Source organism: Lathyrus oleraceus, chromosome 5 (genome assembly GCF_024323335.1).
Source record: "Lathyrus oleraceus cultivar Zhongwan6 chromosome 5, CAAS_Psat_ZW6_1.0, whole genome shotgun sequence".
Lineage (NCBI taxonomy): Eukaryota > Viridiplantae > Streptophyta > Magnoliopsida > Fabales > Fabaceae > Lathyrus > Lathyrus oleraceus.
The window spans coordinates 76884256-76904405 of record NC_066583.1 but is presented as its reverse complement, the minus strand read 5'-3'; the positions used below and the strand labels follow the sequence as shown (position 1 = coordinate 76904405).

Below are 20150 nucleotides of genomic sequence, written 5' to 3'. Positions count from 1 at the left end.
AATAATTGCAATCAACTCCTCATTTAATAGTTTTCACAATGGACTCTCGATGAGAGCTATCAACACCTAAAAGTCATTTGACTTATAAAGTTGTAATCTTTTTATATGTTTGGTAATTGTCATCATCAAAACCAAAACCAACCTATATTTATACATGCTCAGCACAGACCCACAATATGTTCATACAATTGTTACAATCAAAAGAGTTTTTCTATTATAGTTATCTTCAAGAATTTGATGTGAAGTCGTAAGAAATATAAATGATTGAATGATTAATTTCTTGTGATTATCTTCTTCTTTTTTTTAAACATAATCTCACTAACACTTTCCAATTCAAAATTTAACTTTGGGTTGTGCAGCCTATTTACTTCCTTTAAATTTACTTTTATTTTCATTTCTAAACATAATGTTAAGCAACAATGTTACCTTAGATGTAAAAGGAAGGCATATCCTGAATGAAATTTTAATTGCTAATGAAAGAAGTAGTAGTTAATTATGTTTAAAGTCCATTGTTCACATTGTTTAGAAATTGAGACTATAGGTAAGAAGATAATATACACTACTACAGATTTTGGAAATAAGCTTATACAGAAAATTGTTTGATTAATCAACTGCATGGTCCTTCCCATCATAACTTATCTTGAGGAGGCAGGTTTCTACCACACAGTCAACAATCAAAAACATGTTACAATGTTACAACATTTGGCTTCCAGAAGAAGCATCGAACCTGCTTCCAGTAACAACCATTTACCACATTTCTTGAGATTCAAACGAGTATCGTACTCATATACATACATAAATTCCGGTTATAAAACCGGAGACACTAAAACCGCAGTGTTTCCGATTGTACGTTTGAGACTGGCTGCATGTTCTAATTGTTTCCAAGCTTCTTTCCGTTTCTCCGATTCTGTGTTTAGCATTGCTTCTTCCTCCTTAAACTGAGATCGACAAGAAAGGAACAGATTCTCATCCATCTCCATGAACATCTTTCTAACGTTATGAGTTAGGTTGAGCACTGCCGGGTTCCAGTGGCTCCGAGAGTTTCTCTCAAGTGCTGGAATTATGATAGGTAGTATCACCTGACGGTTGTGAGCAATCAAATTGACAATGTGGTCATTGTTCCATAAGTAAAGGGCTCTTTCAGATACCTGAAACAATTCAGGTAGAACTTTAAAAAGGGTCTTTACGAAATTAACAAGCAAGTAAAAGGAAACCATTGAAAACTACCAATAAAAGAGATACGTTAGTGCGTGTTTAGTTCTACGGTGAGAAAATTTTATTCTGAACGAATTGATCCTAACTAGAAGTGACTCGAATGTAAAAGTGCATTGAACAAAAAATTTAAGGCAATTGTAGAGGAAAAGGCTTCACGCGTTAAAATCAATTCTAGAGGCAGGCAGGAAGGATCGATTCTACTCGTAAACATTCAAACATGTCAAAATCAAACACGCGTGTAGAAAATATAGAGGGCTTCAAAGAAACAAAAATATATATATAAACAACTTTCACACCCTATCGGTGACCTCTAGCTAACAAAAGATTTAGAGCATGAATCCATTTTTCCTATGATAAATATAACATTGGAATAGGAATATCCAAAAAATGAGGAATTTTTAAGCAAATGGATTCAGTGTAAGATTACCTGAAAATGCAAACTGCTAATGCAGCATCCAATTCGCCAAAACAATGGTACCATGACCCTTTGGAACTCAACCATGTTAATTGTTTCCAAAATTTCTTCCAATTCACCGAGAAACATCACCTCTTTCTGACTATGTGTTATTGGCCAATATTTCAACAAACCCCTTATTACAATGCTTGCCAACTTAGGCTCTTTCTCTATAAACTGTGTAACACAATAAGACAATTGTTGGAAGTAAGCCCCCATAGATCTAGGCTTGTGCAAAGGGATCAAAATTCTCCACAAGAAGATCTTGTGTTCCTCTTTCAATGGCAAAGCAAATCCACTTACTACGCTCCCAAAAATCTCCAACAACTCTGCAATCCCGTTATGCTTCTCGGTCTCAAACACAAACCTATGAAACACATGGTTAAACGATTTCCGAATGTAAGGTCTATGAACCATGAATTTGCCATAAACCCTATGCATTATTGTCTTTAAACAATCCCTTTCTCGAGGATCCTCTGAATCAAACAACTCCAACAATTTTGAAATAAACGAATGATCAAAATACTTTTTTGCAGCCTTAGCATCAAGGCAAGAAGATGTTATAAATTTAAGCAACAATTCATAAACAAGTTGAAGATGAGGCCAAGCAGGATCGAACGACGGTTCGTCATCGTCATTCTCACCACCACCGCCTCGATTATTGGCTCTATAATTTGGCGGGAAAACACGAAAGAGATTAATAGCACACATTCTACACATTGCAAGAATAGCAGGCTCACTAAACCTTGCAGACCCAAAAGAAGAAACAAAATCAACAAGTTCAACCAAAGTTTTTCTTTTTACATCTTTCTCCACAATGTTCTTACCAGGATCGGTGAAATCAAACGCAACACAACAAAGACTCAACTTGCTCACGAAAAGGTTCATCTTCTCAGAACTCGCAACATCCTTAAACGGCACCAACGGTTCTATCAACGACACGGTGCTTGTCGGAAAAACAGCCGCCGATGAATTCCTTTTCGCTGCATTGCTTTTGGCACCGTCATTGCCGCCGTGAGACCTGCTACTTTTCCCGGCACGAGGCAAATCGCTCCGGCAGGACGAGTCACCTCGGCATGACTCGTCCGAGTCGGTCTTTGATGTTTTCCGAGGAAGTTTACTTAGGATTTGCTTGATCATGGTGACCCAGAAGCTGAAATCGATAAATTTTGAAGCTTTAGAGGGAACCCATGAAGGAAAAAACCAATCCAACTCGAAAAACGTTGATTTGTTGTAGAAGAACCGTGAAAGGGAACAATGAGGGAAGAACAGGGTTAAGAAACCCTAGATCTCGGTCATGGAGAAATCCTTGAATTCGGAACAATGTGAGAGATGCTGCATGAAATTGAGATGGAGAATTTAAATGGGTTGAAGGAAATTTTTGATTTTGCGATCTGTATCATGCATTGGTGAAAAATCAATTATTGAAGGTTATTGTGGGTTAAAGCAAAAAGGGGGAAATGAAAATGAATTGATACAAAACTTATGGAGAAAAATAATTAAATTAACATGTGAAATTAGCCATTTTTGTGTGTTGGGAATGAGAAAAGAGAAACGAAAATTGTGATTGAATGTAGAAGAAAATAAAGGGGGTTTGATTTGATTTTGAAGGAAGGAAGTTATGATTGAGGTATGATTTTGGGCAATGAAACTCTATTGAGCTGTTAATTTGGGTATGATGATGAATAATGTGATCTACTATGGTCAGAAATAAAGAAAGGAGAAAAGTACAATGAGGCAATGGGTTGGTTTTCTTAACTTCTTTTTATTTGGGTTGGTTTTCTTAACTTCTTTTTATTTAGTACTAGGACAAAAACTAATTAATGTAATCAAATATAAACTAGTAATAATGGAGAAGGGATTGGATCTTGCATTTCACATAGATTCATATGTAGATAGAATAGGATATAATAATAATTAATAATAATTGAAATTGAAATGAAAGAGGAGAGAAGTGTGAGTGCATTTTGGAGAGAAACAAACACGTGTGAGTGAGCATGTGAAAGAAAGGGCAAAAAGTTAGGAGGGTAAACCTAAAAACTAAGGACGTGGTACTTGACCTATGCGGTGCGGCTTATATAGATCTGATTAATGTTAATAATTGGTAGTATATGATATAATTTATTTATTTTTGACAAAGTAAAGGAACATGATGTCGTTGGGTTATAAAATGGAATAATGTTGATTTTATTTTTTGTGAAAAAATAATGTTATTTAAAATGGATTACAACATGAAGGGGAAAAAAGGGTTTATAAAATCTGTTCAAAGAAGTGGAGAATCTAATACACTTGCGATCTAGTGACTCATAATTAATATTTATTTTCAGATGATCTTTCACCATTCGATGTAATCGAACGGTCCACTACATCTCACGTTGGGAAATTCGGGTGGTTCAAACTTCCCCCATATATAAGATACATCACACATGGTTCACAGATATGTTCTCATCATAACTCTTATCATCAGTTTTCTTACACCTCACTGACTTAAGTGTTGGAGTGTCAATCTTGCAGATCTATCTCGTTTCGCCGTGTTGGAGAGCACTTGCCACCGCATCAGTCGACTCTTTACATTCGTATTTATTACTCATAGTTTCAGTGCGGAGGAAGATCAAGAATAAATGCATAAGAGATAGTATAAAATTATTCTTATTCTGATTCTTTAAATCTAAATAATTTTTCAGTAGTAAAGGTGTTCTAAACATGGTTAAAGTATGTTTTTTTATTGGACAATGTCGCTTCAAGTCATCAGTGTTTGGCAAACCAGTAAGTAAATACGCCTTAAAGTCACAAAAGATAAGGATCAGATGATTTATGTTAATTGTCAAATTAAAAGATTTAAAAGATCTCTTTACACCAGTCTAAGAAGATAATTGTCTTAAAAAAGGTTCAAGGGCTTGAAACTATACTCCCTTACTATAAAGCCTAATGTATAGTACAGGTTTCGGTACACACGATATCTATAAATCTCACACTCACATTCTTTATTGACTTGATCGTCGAAGTGTTTTTAGGCACACCATCCACCTTTGAAAGGTATAGATCAATGGTTGTCAAACAACAGCTTTTCACGTTCAACCATACTAAAGATCCTAAGGTGCAATTAGATCCAAATGGTATTTTATTTGTATTTAACTGGAATTATTTTAATGTGGAAATAATATTTTGTTATGGTATGTGCCAATGTCTAATCTATTTGCATCCAATAACATATACCACCTGATAATGAACCATGTCCAACAACTGTAAGACTTATCCAACGAAGAAATGAGATAGTTAGAAACGTCTACACATGAGGAATGATCCAAGGAAATTAGATTCATAGAATGTACATGCTCTAGTATCTTATCAGAACAAGATCGACCAAGCATCCAAGGATCGTTTGATCAAATAGACAATTGAACATGCCAACGTCAACCCCATTAGGCAGATGTTAACGAAAAGGTTTTATGGTAAGTAAACTCCCTAGATCATTGATCCATTAGGGTAATTTGTCAAATCACTTGGACTTTTTCATCCTTCGAACTTCTGCGTGTTTGTTTCTTATAAGAGCTTGTGATCATTTTTGACATTTGTCTAAAATTTATTCTCTCTCTTGTAAATGTTTTACCTTATCCAGTAATTTTCTTCCTTTTGCATTTATTTTGGAAACTAATATAAAAATAACATCACTCATACCACCCATGTCTCACAACTACTTTAACTCTAGCATCTTTCAAGCTTTCTCTAAATACTTAAAATAAAAATAGAACCCTAAAATCCTAAACTTTAGAAATGACATCCTCTTCATTAAATGTCTCAAGGAGTAATGAATATGTGTCTAAAGATGATCCTATAAGAGGTTTGGTTTATAAATAAAACACTACTAATTTTGATCCAAAATATCTCAAGGCTTTGGGTAAAAATCTTGTGGATTTTGATAACTTGGCTAAGAATGGGTTCAAACTCATAGATGATATACTTGCTCAATGGTGGAACCCATATTTAAAGATGTAGGAAAGAAATATCTACTAAAGATTGGTTAATGGGATCACTTCCTCTATGATGGGTATCCAAGTTCGTTTGAGGTAAGAACGCATTGATAAGATAATCGTTTACCCATAATATGGTAAAATTACTCCTGGTAAGAATGAGAAATGTCAAAGAACAAGAAAGTTCTTACATTTCTTTGTAAAGAACATAAAAACACAAACAATACCATTAACCTTGTGAGCAAATTCAATGTCCTTATAGGTTTTCTAACACAAAGGACAACCTTTAAAAACTACTTCGATTGCGATCAAAAACATTTTTTTATCACTTAGAGCTACATAACAATATTAACATCTTGCAACTATCTTCAGACATTTGAGGGGTAGAATTTCTGGTTCAAAGGATGAGTCAAGTAAAGAAGTTTATTTTGGGAAAGTAATATCAAAATTGTTGACTCAAGGCAAATTGACTAAAAAATTACACAAGCAAAGTCTTTTAGAAGATTTGGTATCTACTTTTGGCACTTCATTCAATGGTTACAACCTGACCAAGATTAAGTTTATAAGTAAGAATGATGTTGTTGATAATTTGAAAAGAATATTCCCATAATTTTTTTTTAAATGCTAGAAAATTTTCCAACAATCATGGAAGAAAGTGATTCCTCACCTGCACTTGTTGCTCCACCCACCACTTGAAGTTGATATGTCCTTTCAGGTTTTGTTTTGTTACTTGTCTCGTTTACTATCGTTTATCATTTATCGCTTTCGTAATTGATTCTTCTCTAGTTAGATATTTGCATATATCTTTGAATTGAGTGCAATGCCTTTTAAATAAGTGTTTTGCATGTAATCGTGTTTATTTTTGCATGCATAAATCAAACCCCTTAGGTGAAAGTCAATGCAATATGGTTCAGGACAAATTAGTCGATTACTTGGGTCAAAAAACTCATGAATGAATGGTTCAAATCATACTAACTTTAGATTCAAAACTACACTTCAATTTTCTCTAAAAATCAATTTCAAGAAGTATGATTCAAATTAGGGTTAGGCCTGATTTGAATCAAACATGAATGTGAAAACTCATATTTTGTTGAAAATTTAGATTTTGCCTTTGCCTACCATGATTCGATTCACAGATACACTTGATTTGAATCACATTGCAAAATCTGAGTTATCTTTGATTCTGTCCAGTTTGATTCGAATCACAAGTTATACTTGATTCCAATCATAATCTACCATGATTCAAATAACAAATTATACTTGATTCGAGTCACAATGAAGAATTTGAGTTTTTAGTTCTTAATTCAAATCATACCCATTTCTCTTCACTCGAATCAAAAGGGTATTTTCACTCCTTTTTGTGCATAATCTCAAGCACCTATATAAATCTCTCTCTCTCTCTCTCTCTCTCTCTCTCTCTCTCTCTCTCTCTCTCTCTCTCTCTCTCTCTCTCTATATATATATATATATATATATATATATATATATATATATATATATATATATATATATATATATATATATATATATATATTGTGAGAAAATTCTTTACTTTGAATAGCTTTTGATTGATAGCAAATTGTGTGATCATCATCCAAATGATGGTTGTGCATTACCATACATGACACATGAGTGTTTTTAGTGTGTTTTATCCCATTCTATTGTTGCATGTCTATACATAAAGATCTACATTGATACATCTCTTAAAATAACTCATAAAATCCATTTTGTGTCAGTATGCATCAACACATAAGCCTATGCATCGATCCATACAGCATGTTGCAAATTACAAAAAAAAAATTGTTCAGTATGCATCGATGCACACGAGTCATGTATCGACACATGAGCAGGCAAAATGCTCTATGGATCGATCCATACGAGCCTTGCATCGATCCATGATCAGTTGAAACACCCTATGCATCAATGCATGCGTATTATGCATCGATCCATGTTAGTGGAAATGTCATATGCATCAATACATACGAATTATGCATCGATACATGCTTAATTCATTTCACCAAAAACTCATATATCTTACAGTATGCATCGATGCATACCCTCATGTATCAATGCATAAGTTTGTTTTATGTTCTAACAGTTTCTGTTTCAGAATAAATAAGAGATGTTGTGACAGTAGTGACAAGAAACGAATTCAAAGAGGGAAAAACAATTGAACACAAGATCAAAGAAGTGTGTAGCAGCAATTGTTGTTGAGCAGATAGAAACCTGAAAGAGACTTCATCTTCTTCATCTTCTCAATCACTTTTCTTCAAGAACATCAAAACATAATCATTCTTGTTCTTTGGATTAAAGGATCAACGAGATAACGTTTAGTGGTACGATCAAGGATCTAGCTGAGGTTTTTCAGTGGAACGATCGAGGATCTAGCTGAGTTGAAGATTGAAGGGGGTTTCAAAGAAAAACCTACTGGTTTGTCCTTCAAGAACAGGAGTGTTCTTGCGGGTTTGTTAGTCACGTTTGCAGAACAGATTCAGCCGCAGCGTTGCGTTTGGAGATCAGGGGATTTCGCAAGCAGGTCGTGGAACCGGTGAATTGTTTGCAATTTCGTGCAGGAAATTCTTGATCGTGCTCAGATCAAGTGGAGGTTTCATACAAGAAGAAGTTCTTGGAATTTAGAATTCTATCTTTGTATCATAACCTTGTATCAACGAATTCGGCATAATTGATAATCAAAGTTCTCAATTTCATTTGAAATTGAGAGGGAGACGTACCCACACGCGAGGACGACGTGGGGAACTTCCTTACCAAATCTCTGTGTATTGTATTCTTCCCTTACTCCTCTTTACGTTTCCAACAATTTTGCAAATTCAGTTAGTGTGTGGTGATTGTACCTTTTGCAAGACAGCAGTGGCAAGAAAACTTCTTTAACTAAACTCCATTGTTGTCCATTATTGATTACATACACACCAACTGTTTGACAAAATTGTTAGCTAGGTTTTATTCATTGGAAATAGACTTTAATGATAAGTGCATTCAATTGGATAAAATTCTGGTGTTAATAGTTCTGTCATTCTTATCCAAATCCAGCATTAAACTCGTGTGTCCGGTTTTCTAGTAGCGGTTCAGAATAGACGGAAGTCGATTCGGGACTGAAATTTTCCGCCAACTTTAAAAACTCTGATAAAACTTTAAATCCGTTTAATTTTAAAGAGGTGATCTATTCACCCCCCCCCCCCCCTCTCGATCACTAGCCACACCGTCTAACAAGTGGTATCAGAGCGCCGGTTCGCTGGTGCTCTGTGGCTGCCTGTAACAGTATGGATTCTGAACCAAAGGGGGCGTATAATATAGCGCCTATTTTCAACGGTGAAAATTATGGCTACTGGAAAGACTGCATGCGAGTTCATGTAAATTCTGTGGATAGGCTAGTATGGGCTGCCATTGAAAATGGTCCTTTTCAAATCACTATGACAAATGCGGCTGGCGCCATAGTTCCTAAACCAGAAGATGATTGGAATGAGAAAGATGAGAAAAAGTGGTCGTGTGATTGGAGAGCTCGAAACATGCTAATTTCAGCACTTGGTGTTGATGAGTATTATCGGGTATCCCATTGCACGACAGCTAAAGAAATGTGGGATGCTTTAGAAGTTGCCCATGAGGGTACTACTGAAGTAAAACAGTCCCGCATTAACACACTCAATCAAGAGTTTGAGCTCTTTCGCATGAAACAAGGAGAATCTATCTCCGACATGCAAAAGAGATTCACTCATCTCACTAATAGGTTGAATGCCCTTGGAAAACCTGTTTCCAATGAAATTGCTACTAATAAAATTCTCAGGTGTCTTAGCAGGGAATGGCAACCTAAAGTAACAGCAATTAAGGAAGCCAACGATCTAACGAGACTTACGATTACAACTCTGTTTGGAAAGCTGGAAGAACATCAGCAAGCATTGGAAAGTCTTGAAAAATACGAGAACAAAAGTAAGAAGGAAAAGGAGAAGAAAAGAGACAAAGAGGGAGAGAAGAAGCCAATAGCTCTTGTGGCCTCTAGCTCTAAGTCCTCACGAAAAGAGCAAAGCGACAATGATTCAAATAGTGACAAAGATTCGGATGATGAGGAAATGGGACTGTTTGTAAGGAGATATAATAGATTCATTCGAAAGAATGGAGTCAAGCATTCCGACAAAAATCTCATGAAGTTTCGAAGACAATCTACAGATTCGAAACAAGAAGAGAACAAGAAGAGTAGAGGAAGAGGATCTTGCTTTAATTGTGGTAAATCTGGACATTATAAAACGGACTGCCCTATGAAGTATAAGGATCAAAGAAAAGCTTCACCAAAAGGGTACAACAAACAAAGAAGAGCGTACATTGCATGGGAAAGTGATAGTGATTCATCAAGCACACAAAGCTCAAGTGATGGTGATGAAGCCGCAAATCTGTGCCTTATGGCTCACACAAAAAATCTGTCCTACCACAAGAAGAAAAACAATGACAAAAAGGTAAAACAAGCCTATTACAATAATTTCTCTTCTATGACTTTTTCCGAACTAAAAATAGCTTTTGAAAAACTGCATAACGAAGCTGTAGATGCTTTTAAAAGACTATCTTCCGACAAACAAATTTTTTCATTTTTGGAAGGTAAAGTATACAAAGCTGAAAATGATTTAGAAACGTTGAAAGTTAGCATTGCAGAAAATTCAAAAGATATTGACATTGATAGATGTAGTAGAGTTAGGTATTGTGACGCTTGTCATATTTGGCAAAAAGAGGTAAACACTCTTAAGGTCAAATCAGAAAAAGCGTTGCAACCTAAGGTCACTTATGCCGTTGACTCTAGGTTGTTTAAGAAGTCGTTAAATCCACCATATGCAAAATACTCTTTCATTCCAAAGGATTTAATGAACAAGAATAAACAACCACATCATCATGGCTTATGTCATTATTGTTGTCGTGCTGGCCATACCATTGAGAAATGCAAGTTTAGGAGATTTCTTGTTCCTAAAGGTATTTATCAATGGAAGCCAAAAGGCAACCATGTTAGCACTTACCCACTTGGACCCAATGAAAATTGGGTACCAACCTTTCTCTTTTGATATTGTAGGATGAGTGCCTTGCTTCCGCAGATAGAAGGTGGTTTCTTGACAGCGGCTGCTCAAGGCACATGACCGGTGACATATCGCTTTTTATAGACTTCAAGGCAAAGAAGAAGGGATATGTTACTTATGGAGACAATAACAAAGGAGCTATACTCGGCAAAGGTAGTGTAGGTAATCCCTCCACCACTACTATTTCTAATGTCCATCTAGTAGAGGGACTTAAACACAATTTGTTAAGCATAAGTCAATTATGTGACATGGGCTATAAAGTTTCTTTTACAAAAACTTGTTGCATAATTGAACATGCTGAACAGAACGTTGTGTTTAAGGGTGTAAGAGTAAACAACATCTATATGCTTGACCTTTTTGATGTATCTTTAACAAGTACTAAATGTCTAGTTACCTTGAATGATGATTCTTGGCTTTGGCATAGACGTTTAGCACATGTTAATTTCGATTTGCTTAATAAGGTTGTTTCTAAGGATCTAGTAGTCGGTCTTCCAAAAATAAAATTTTCAAAAGACCACCTATGTGACGCTTGCCAAATGGGAAAGCAAACGAGAGTCTCTTTTAAATCAAAAAATATAATTTCAACTTCACGACCTCTTGAGCTTCTCCATATGGATCTCTTTGGACCTTCTAGGACAAAGAGCTTAGGTGGAAACTACTATGGTTTTGTAATTGTTGACGACTATTCTAGATTTACTTGGACTATATTCCTTCATAGCAAAGATGAAACTTTTTCTGCTTTTAAGAATTTTGCAAATCTGTCCCAAAACAAAATGAACTCCAAAATAGTTACAATCCGTAGCGATCATGGTGGTGAATTTCAAAATTATCACTTTGATAAGTATTGTGACAAGTATGGTATTGAGCATAACTTTTCAGCTCCTCGAACTCCACAACAAAATGGCGTTGTGGAGCGTAAAAATCGTGTTTTAGAGGAGTTGGCAAGAACAATGCTAAATGAAGGTGGATTACCAAAATACTTTTGGGCTGATGCTGTTAGCACAGCTTGTTATGTTTTAAACAGAATCTTAATTCGTCCAATTTTAAATAAAACCCCTTATGAGCTTTTAAAAGGAAGAAAGCCAAACTTGTCACATCTTCACGTGTTCGGTTGTAAATGTTTTGTTTTGAATAATGGTAAGGAAAATATTGGGAAGTTTGATGCAAAAGCAGATGAAGGTATCTTTCTTGGATACTCACTATCAAGTAAAGCATATAGAGTGTATAATAAGCGTTTACTTACCGTTGAAGAATCTGTCCATGTTTCTTTTGATGAGTCTTATCCGAAAAATGTCGGAAAAGGTATTTCTTTTGATGACGCAGGTGTATCTACAGAAGACATACTCAAAGAAGCTGTTAAGGAAACTGATCAATCCAAAACAGCTGCCCATGAAAAGGAGAAAGATACTAGTCATGAAGAAGATGAGGAAGAAAAGACAGCTGAAGTGAATGATCTTCCAACAGCTTGGAAGTCCTCAAAAGACCATCCGATGGACAACATCTTGGGAGACATTTCAAAGGGAGTAATGATCCGTTCTAAGATAAGTAATTTTTGTTCTCACTTCGCTTTTGTTTCACAAGTAGAACCTAAAAATGCCAAAGAGGCCTTGATTGATGAATTTTGGCTAATGGCCATGCAAGAAGAGCTTAATCAATTTAAAAGAAATGACGTTTGGGAACTTGTCCCTCGTCCGCGAGATCATCATATCATAGGTACTAAGTGGGTTTTTAGAAATAAGCTTGATGAAAACGGAGTGATTACTAGGAATAAGGCACGTTTAGTAGCACAAGGGTATAACCAAGAGGAGGGCATAGACTATGAGGAAACTTATGCTCCAGTTGCTCGCCTTGAAGCTATACGTCTCTTGCTTGCCTATGCGTGTTCTAATGATTTTAAGCTTTACCAAATGGACGTAAAGAGTGTTTTTCTTAATGGTGTCATAAATGAAGAGGTATATGTTTCACAACCTCCTGGTTTTGAGAATGCTGAAAATCCAGATCATGTTTACAAATTAAAACGAGCTTTGTATGGTCTTAAACAAGCCCCTCGGGTTTGGTATGAAAGGCTTAGCAAATTCCTAATTGATCATGGATATTCAAGAGGTAAAGTGGATAATACTCTCTTTATTAAACACAAAGGGAATCACATTCTTTTAGTTCAAGTTTATGTAGACGATATAATTTTTGGTTCAACTAACATACACTTGGTCGAAGAATTTTCTAAGGTTATGCAGGGTGAATTTGAGATGAGTCTAATGGGGGAGCTGAACTACTTCCTAGGACTGCAAATAAAGCAACTTGATGAGGGTACAGCAGTATGTCAAACAAAATACTGCAGAGAACTACTCAAGCGCTTTGGAATGAATGACTCAAAATCAATTGACACCCCAATGCCTACCAACGGAAATCTAGATAAGGATGAGCATGTGTTTGTATGTGTGCACGCTATCAATCAAATCCTAAGGAATCACACCTAAAAGCTGTTAAACGCATATTTAGATATCTTCACGGAACACCTAAATATAGGCTTTGGTATTCCAAAGGAAGTGATTGTAGTTTAGTAGGGTACTCCGATTCTGATTTTGCTGGCTGCAAATCAGATAGGAAAAACACAAGTGGCACATGTCACCTATTTTCAAATTCCTTGGTAAGTTGGCATAGCAAAAAGCAGGTTTCTGTGGCTTTGTCAACTGCAGAGGCAGAATACGTTGCAGCCGGTAGTTGTTGCGCTCAAATTTTATGGCTAAAGCAGCAACTACAAGACTCTAACATTCAACTCAAACGTATTCCTATAAAATGTGACAACACTAGTGCCATAAACCTTACTAAAAACCCTGTCTTACACTCACGCACTAAACACATAGAGATTAGACATCACTTTCTTCGCGACCATGTTGAAAAAGAAGACGTTGTATTTGAGCATGTTGACTCCAAAAATCAGCTTGCTGATATATTCACTAAACCTTTGGCAACGGAACCGTTCTTCAACATTCGTCGTGAATTGGGGATCTTAGATCTTTCTCATTTGATGTCTTAAGCGGTTGATTCTTAATTATATTATGCCTTACCTTGGTTGAAGAGATTCGTTTTAGATATCATTTATCCATCACAAGATTACGTCAACAGAGGTAATATCATTCCTTTCTACAATTTTTTTCTACTAAGTGGTTGTGTATGTTAGAACAAAAGTTCTTACTCCAATTGATGTAAATTTGGATGCATATATTGTTTGCCTATACTGTTTGCACATTAACAATCTGACTTGTGAATTCTTCTTCTGCATAACCATCATAACATACTGCATAAAAAATTCTCTAAAATCTGCTTTGGCATCAGTATGCATCGATCTAAACATGTTGGCATCGATCCATATCTTCTGCATATTTAAATTTTTTAAAAACAAGTTCAGGATGCATCGATCCATTCGTCGCATGCATCGATACATAGCCCTGGTACAAACAAAAATGCCTGATATGCATCGACCCATGGCCACATGCATCGATCCATACTGATGTTATGTGTATTAAATGAATATTTTCTCTCTCATGCATCGACACATCAGCCACCCTTATCACTTCCTATCTCAAAACTTCATATCATCAATGCTCATAAACCCCAAAACCAGCGGCTAACCCTAATCTTCCTCATCATCACTCACTCTAAAACCCTAAATCTCTCATCACCATGCCTCCACGCATTATTCCAGCCAGAGCAAAGGGAAAAGGAAAAGGAAAGGAAACAGCCGGTACTTCTCAGCAACCACCAGATGTTCCTCCAAATGCCTTAGACTTGCTTCATCCTGCAATTGCTGCTGAATTTGAGGAATCCTTCAAGACAAGGTTAGTTATGAAACCCCATGTCTTTGATAAAACTGATGCTACTCACCTGCATCTAAATGATGTGGTTGAACTCCTACATGCACAAAGACTTGGGTCATTTCTGTCTACAAAGGATGATTACCATGAGGATTTCATTCGGGCCTTTTATGCTGGCTTACAAACTGGTAGAGGCTATATGTTCCGGTGTTCTATCGGTGTCAGAACATATACCTTTGAAGCCTCTGATTGGGAAACGGTGTTTCAAATTCCGCCTCCGTCGATGAATTTCAAGTCCTGGCATGACCTGCATTTTGATACTGAATTTGACATGAAGGACTTTACTCCATCTATCCTAAAGATAGACAGACCGCTGAGTGAGGATGAACACGTCACGTCTGGTATGATTAAGCAAACTCCGCGTATTCTTCATTGGATAATCTCACACATTCTGCGTCCGACAAGCAGTGGACACTCTCGGTTGGACAGGGCAAGCATACATCTTCTCTACATTCTGCAAAATAAGGTTCCCTTGAATTGGGCAAACTACTTTGTAAAACGTCTATTTTTCGTGCGAGACAGCTCCAAGAATGTGGCTCTAGGTTATGCTTCTCAAATAATCAAAATTCTAAAGTTTTGGAAGGTTGCAATTCCTCCAGTTCCTCTCCTATCTCCATCTGCTGCTCAAGAGTTTGACTCTTCCACTTTATCGCATATGGGATATCGGTGGGACAAGGACCGTAAATGCTTCTACTTCTTTGAAAGAAAATCCAGAACAAGGATCTACAATTTTGATGTGCCTTCTGAACGAATCCATGTTGTTGAAGACCAGCCTGATGAAGAAATGCAGGATGCGCATGAAGCAGAAGTGCCTCCAGCTGAGGCTAATGCTGGTTGGGGTGATTGGGTGCCACGAAGGTGGTCTCCAACCAACTATGTTCCTGAACCTACGGCCCCTCCGTTCTCCGGTGGTACTTCATCCTCAATACCTACTGCGGACATCACTCATATGCTTCAACAGATGGAAATTGCCAACAAAGAACGTCATGAAGAGGCACGGTATTGGAATGTACAACAAAATGAGTGGCACAAGGAGCATCGTGACTGGCATGAGGAGCATACACGGATGTATCAGAATCAATACGCTTGGCACCAAGACTTGGTTAAGTGGCACCAAGTTTTCTACAATGAAATGTCTGGCTTTATGGACGACTGCCGCGAAAATCCTGGTATTATGGACAGATTTAGAAGCATTGAAGTTCAGGACCGATTTAGGCAATACTCCTTCATGGGCCAAAATCCAGACACAATGCCTCCTCCTCCGCCTCCGCCAAGCTACAGAGATCCTACCAGAGATGATGAGGAGTCCTGTGGTGGCCACAATCCCAATTAACCCACCATCATTTCATATCACTGCATTTCATCTCATATTGCTCAAGTTTTATTTTGTTGCACAATATATGGTTTAGCTTATGTAATTCTTAAACTCGTTCGAATCCTTAAATGCTTTTCACTTTCTGTTTATCTCTATTGTTATTGCCCTTATTCGTCATTCTTTGTGAATGATTCTTTACTTTGAAGCTTCCTTCTTTGTGATTGATAGCTTTTTATCAATTTTTTTGCCATGTCCTGCTACAACATGCTACCTTGATAAACCTGTCTCTTCCTCTTTTTGATGTTGACAAAGGGGGAGAAAATGCAGATATGCACAAACTCAGGGTGAGTATCACACATCTTGCCAAAAATTTGCCATCATCAAAAAGGGGGAGTTTGTGAGAAAATTCTTTACTTTGAATAGCTTTTGATTGATAGCAAATTGTGTGATCATCATCCAAATGATGGTTGTGCATTACCATACATGACACATGAGTGTTTTTAGTGTGTTTTATCCCATTCTATTGTTGCATGTCTGTACATAAAGATCTACATTGATACATCTCTTAAAATAACTCATAAAATCCATTTTGTGTCAGTATGCATCAACACATAAGCCTATGCATCGATCCATACAGCATGTTGCAAATTACAAAAAAAAAATTGTTCAGTATGCATCGATGCACACGAGTCATGTATCGACACATGAGCAGGCAAAATGCTCTATGGATCGATCCATACGAGCCTTGCATCGATCCATGATCAGTTGAAACACCCTATGCATCAATGCATGCGTATTATGCATCGATCCATGTTAGTGGAAATGTCATATGCATCAATACATACGAATTATGCATCGATACATACTTAATTCATTTCACCAAAAACTCATATATCTTACAGTATGCATCGATGCATACCCTCATGTATCAATGCATAAGTTTGTTTTATGTTCTAACAGTTTCTGTTTCAGAATAAATAAGAGATGTTGTGACAGCAGTGACAAGAAACGAATTCAAAGAGGGAAAAACAATTGAACACAAGATCAAAGAAGTGTGTAGCAGCAATTGTTGTTGAGCAGATAGAAACCTGAAAGAGACTTCATCTTCTTCATCTTCTCAATCACTTTTCTTCAAGAACATCAAAACATAATCATTCTTGTTCTTTGGATTAAAGGATCAACGAGATAACGTTCAGTGGTACGATCAAGGATCTAGCTGAGGTTTTTCAGTGGAACGATCGAGGATCTAGCTGAGTTGAAGATTGAAGGGGGTTTCGAAGAAAAACCTACTGGTTTGTCCTTCAAGAACTGGAGTGTTCTTGCGGGTTTGTTAGTCACGTTTGCAGAACAGATTCAGCCGCAGCGTTGCGTTTGGAGATCGGGGGATTTCGCAAGCAGGTCATGGAACCGGTGAATTGTTTGCAATTTCGTGCAGGAAATTCTTGATCGTGCTCAGATCAAGTGGAGGTTTCATACAAGAAGAAGTTCTTGGAATTTAGAATTCTGTCTTTGTATCATAACCTTGTATCAATGAATTCGGCATAATTGATAATCAAAGTTCTCAATTTCATTTGAAATTGAGAGGGAGACGTACCCACACGCGAGGACGACGTGGGGAACTTCCTTACCAAATTTCTGCGTATTGTATTCTTCCTTTACTCCTCTTTACGTTTCCAACAATTTTGCAAATTCAGTTAGTGTGTGGTGATTGTACCTTTTGCAAGACAGCAGTGGCAAGAAAACTTCTTTAACTAAACTCCACTGTTGTTCATTATTGATTACATACACACCAACTGTTTGACAAAATTGTTAGCTAGGTTTTATTCATTGGAAATAGACTTTAATGATAAGTGCATTCAATTGGCTAAAATTCTGGTGTTAATAGTTCTGTCATTCTTATCCAAATCCAGCATTAAACTCGTGTGTCCGGTTTTCTAGTAGCGGTTCAGAATAGACGGAAGTCGATTCGGGACTGAAATTTTCCGCCAACTTTAAAAACTCTGATAAAACTTTAAATCCGTTTAATTTTAAAGAGGTGATCTATTCACCCCCCCCCCCCCTCTCGATCACTAGCCACACTGTCTAACATATATATATATATATATATATATATATATATATATATATATATATATATATATATATATCATATTCCAAATCTATCTATCTATCAATCTCTATATCTATCTATCTATCTATCTCTCTTACCATTAACTTTTCAATATTTTCATTTTTCATTTCTCGCCATAATAACGATAATGATTATTGTGATGATAATCATATCTTTGAAAGTATTACTAAAAACTTGGAAACACGCTTTCAAAGAACACCTTTTCACATCTATATTTAGCACCCAAACTCATCCTCAACCTCTAGCAAGATTAACATTATTATTGCTTCTCAATTCTAGGGAATGGGGATGTGGGATCTATTGTTGAGGAGGTTCTTTCATGTTGATGTTTGTAAAGTTCTTGAGTTGCAAGTCAAGATTGATATTGTGTGGTGTTTCTAGAGTTTGGGAATTCAATAGAAAAAATAAGAAGTCTTTTCTCCAGGAATACTTTAGTAGAGTTGTGTGGAAGCCTACATACAAAGTCAAAAAAAATTGTTCTTTAGACAAGTCATTGCTCAAGAAATCAGTGGGATCAGAGGGATTGCCACATACGAAGACTTGAAGAAGGTTGGTGATTTTGGAAGATTTAAGTCGAGATCAGGTGGATATTACAAGATTGGCGAAGCAGACGCTGTATATAACAAGATAGGGTCAAGATAAGAAGACTAGTTATTTTTCAGGAGTATCTTGTATTAAGTGGTTGTATAATTTCTATAGACAATTATCATATTATTTTAAATTGGAAGATAATAATTTCTAATAGAACACCATTGAATAGTGGATTAAGCTCATGAAAGGACGATAGAGTTGAACCACTATATATATATATATATATATATATATATATATATATATATATATATATATATATATATATATATGATGTACTCTTCTTTATTCTCATTTCTCTTTAATTTTTTGCATAGTTTTACGTGCTTAGATTTATATCGCTTTCGTAAAATAATATGTTGTTAGGATTTATCTGCTTATAGTGACTTCGTGATTAAAATTTAGGTTTGTTTAGATCTAGTCATTTGAATATTATATCTTGCAATTATTATTGTATGAACTCTTGTTATTAGATTGATTATTCGATTAGTCAAATTCAATTTGAGTTTTGTGTGAAAATTGAATTATGATAATTGTTGAACTACTTGTTTAAGCAAATTCATATTTCTCTGTTGTTTATAATGTCCATTTAATTGTATTTTTTATAAAATTGTCGTTATCTTTTGCTTCTGTTTGTTATATGCTCTCATGGTAATAACAATTGGCCTTAGAATATGTAATATGCGCATCTGTTAGAAAAACTCTCATTTTATAAAAAGAATTTTTTTTTAAAATAGTTTTAGGGGAATGATATATTCACCTCCCTAGACTATTTCAATCCCCATATCCTCCACCAATAAGTGGTATCAGATATTGGTGTTTGGTCTAAGTTGTAACACTGCAATTTTAATTATTATTATTTTAATACTTTATTAGTATTTCTATTATTTAAGCAATAGGTGTTTATTAATATTAGTGATTATTTAATGATATTATTACTATTATTATTATTATAACTTTTATTATTGGAAAAAATGAAAAGTTAGAGAGAGAGAGAGAGGTTAAAAGGGAAAGAAGTGAGAATGGGAATGGAAAGAAAAGAAAGAACGACAAAAATATTTAGATAAATAGAGAAGAAAGGGAGAAGATAAAATCTATCGGAGGAAAAGAGAAATCAATCGATGCATTTCAAGACCCTAGATTAATCCAAGAGATTACAAGGTTGACATTGGGAAGAAAGAGTTGTCATTATAGAACCGTTTGAGAAAACTCTAAATTCGAAGTAAGGGGAGAGATTGTTTTACAAAGGATACATTGGCTTGTAGGATAGTGGGGTTGACCTTGAACCCCGTTACTTATTTGTTCCTATGGAGTTGTCCCATAGTATAGGGTTTACTGTAAAACCTAGGGCATAAAGGTTTTGAATAGTATTGTTAATTTTTTACACGAATAATCAATTGATTTTTTTGTATGTGTTTTTACCCTTGAACGTACTATTGCTGGAATGCTTTGATTTGATTGTTGAATTCTGAATTTTGATTTCTCTTTGTCTTTTGAGTGATCCTTGACTGGTACTCATAAGTTGTTGA

General features: G+C 35.9%; 1 protein-coding gene across 1 annotated transcript; it reads right to left on the bottom strand.

The window, feature by feature from the left end:
• Positions 1-542: 542 nt before the first annotated feature.
• On the bottom strand, positions 543-3604 carry LOC127086195 (serine/threonine protein phosphatase 2A 57 kDa regulatory subunit B' kappa isoform). Its single transcript, XM_051026907.1, has 2 exons — positions 1643-3604; positions 543-1148 (listed from the first exon to the last, which is right to left on the bottom strand). Exons 1-2 carry the CDS (start codon positions 2807-2809, stop codon positions 807-809), a joined length of 1509 nt encoding a protein of 502 aa, XP_050882864.1. The 5' UTR covers positions 2810-3604; the 3' UTR covers positions 543-806.
• Positions 3605-20150: the final 16546 nt, after the last annotated feature.

What these genes read in the sequence shown, in the direction of transcription:
- LOC127086195 (XM_051026907.1), bottom strand. Translation starts at nt 2,809, where the DNA reads ATGATCAAGCAAATCCTAAGTAAACTTCCTCGGAAAACATCAAAGACC. An exon ending in TTAGCAGTTTGCATTTTCAG is followed by an intron (nt 1,149 to 1,642) that starts GTAATCTTACAC and finishes GAATTGTTTCAG; the next exon opens with GTATCTGAAAGAGCCCTTTA.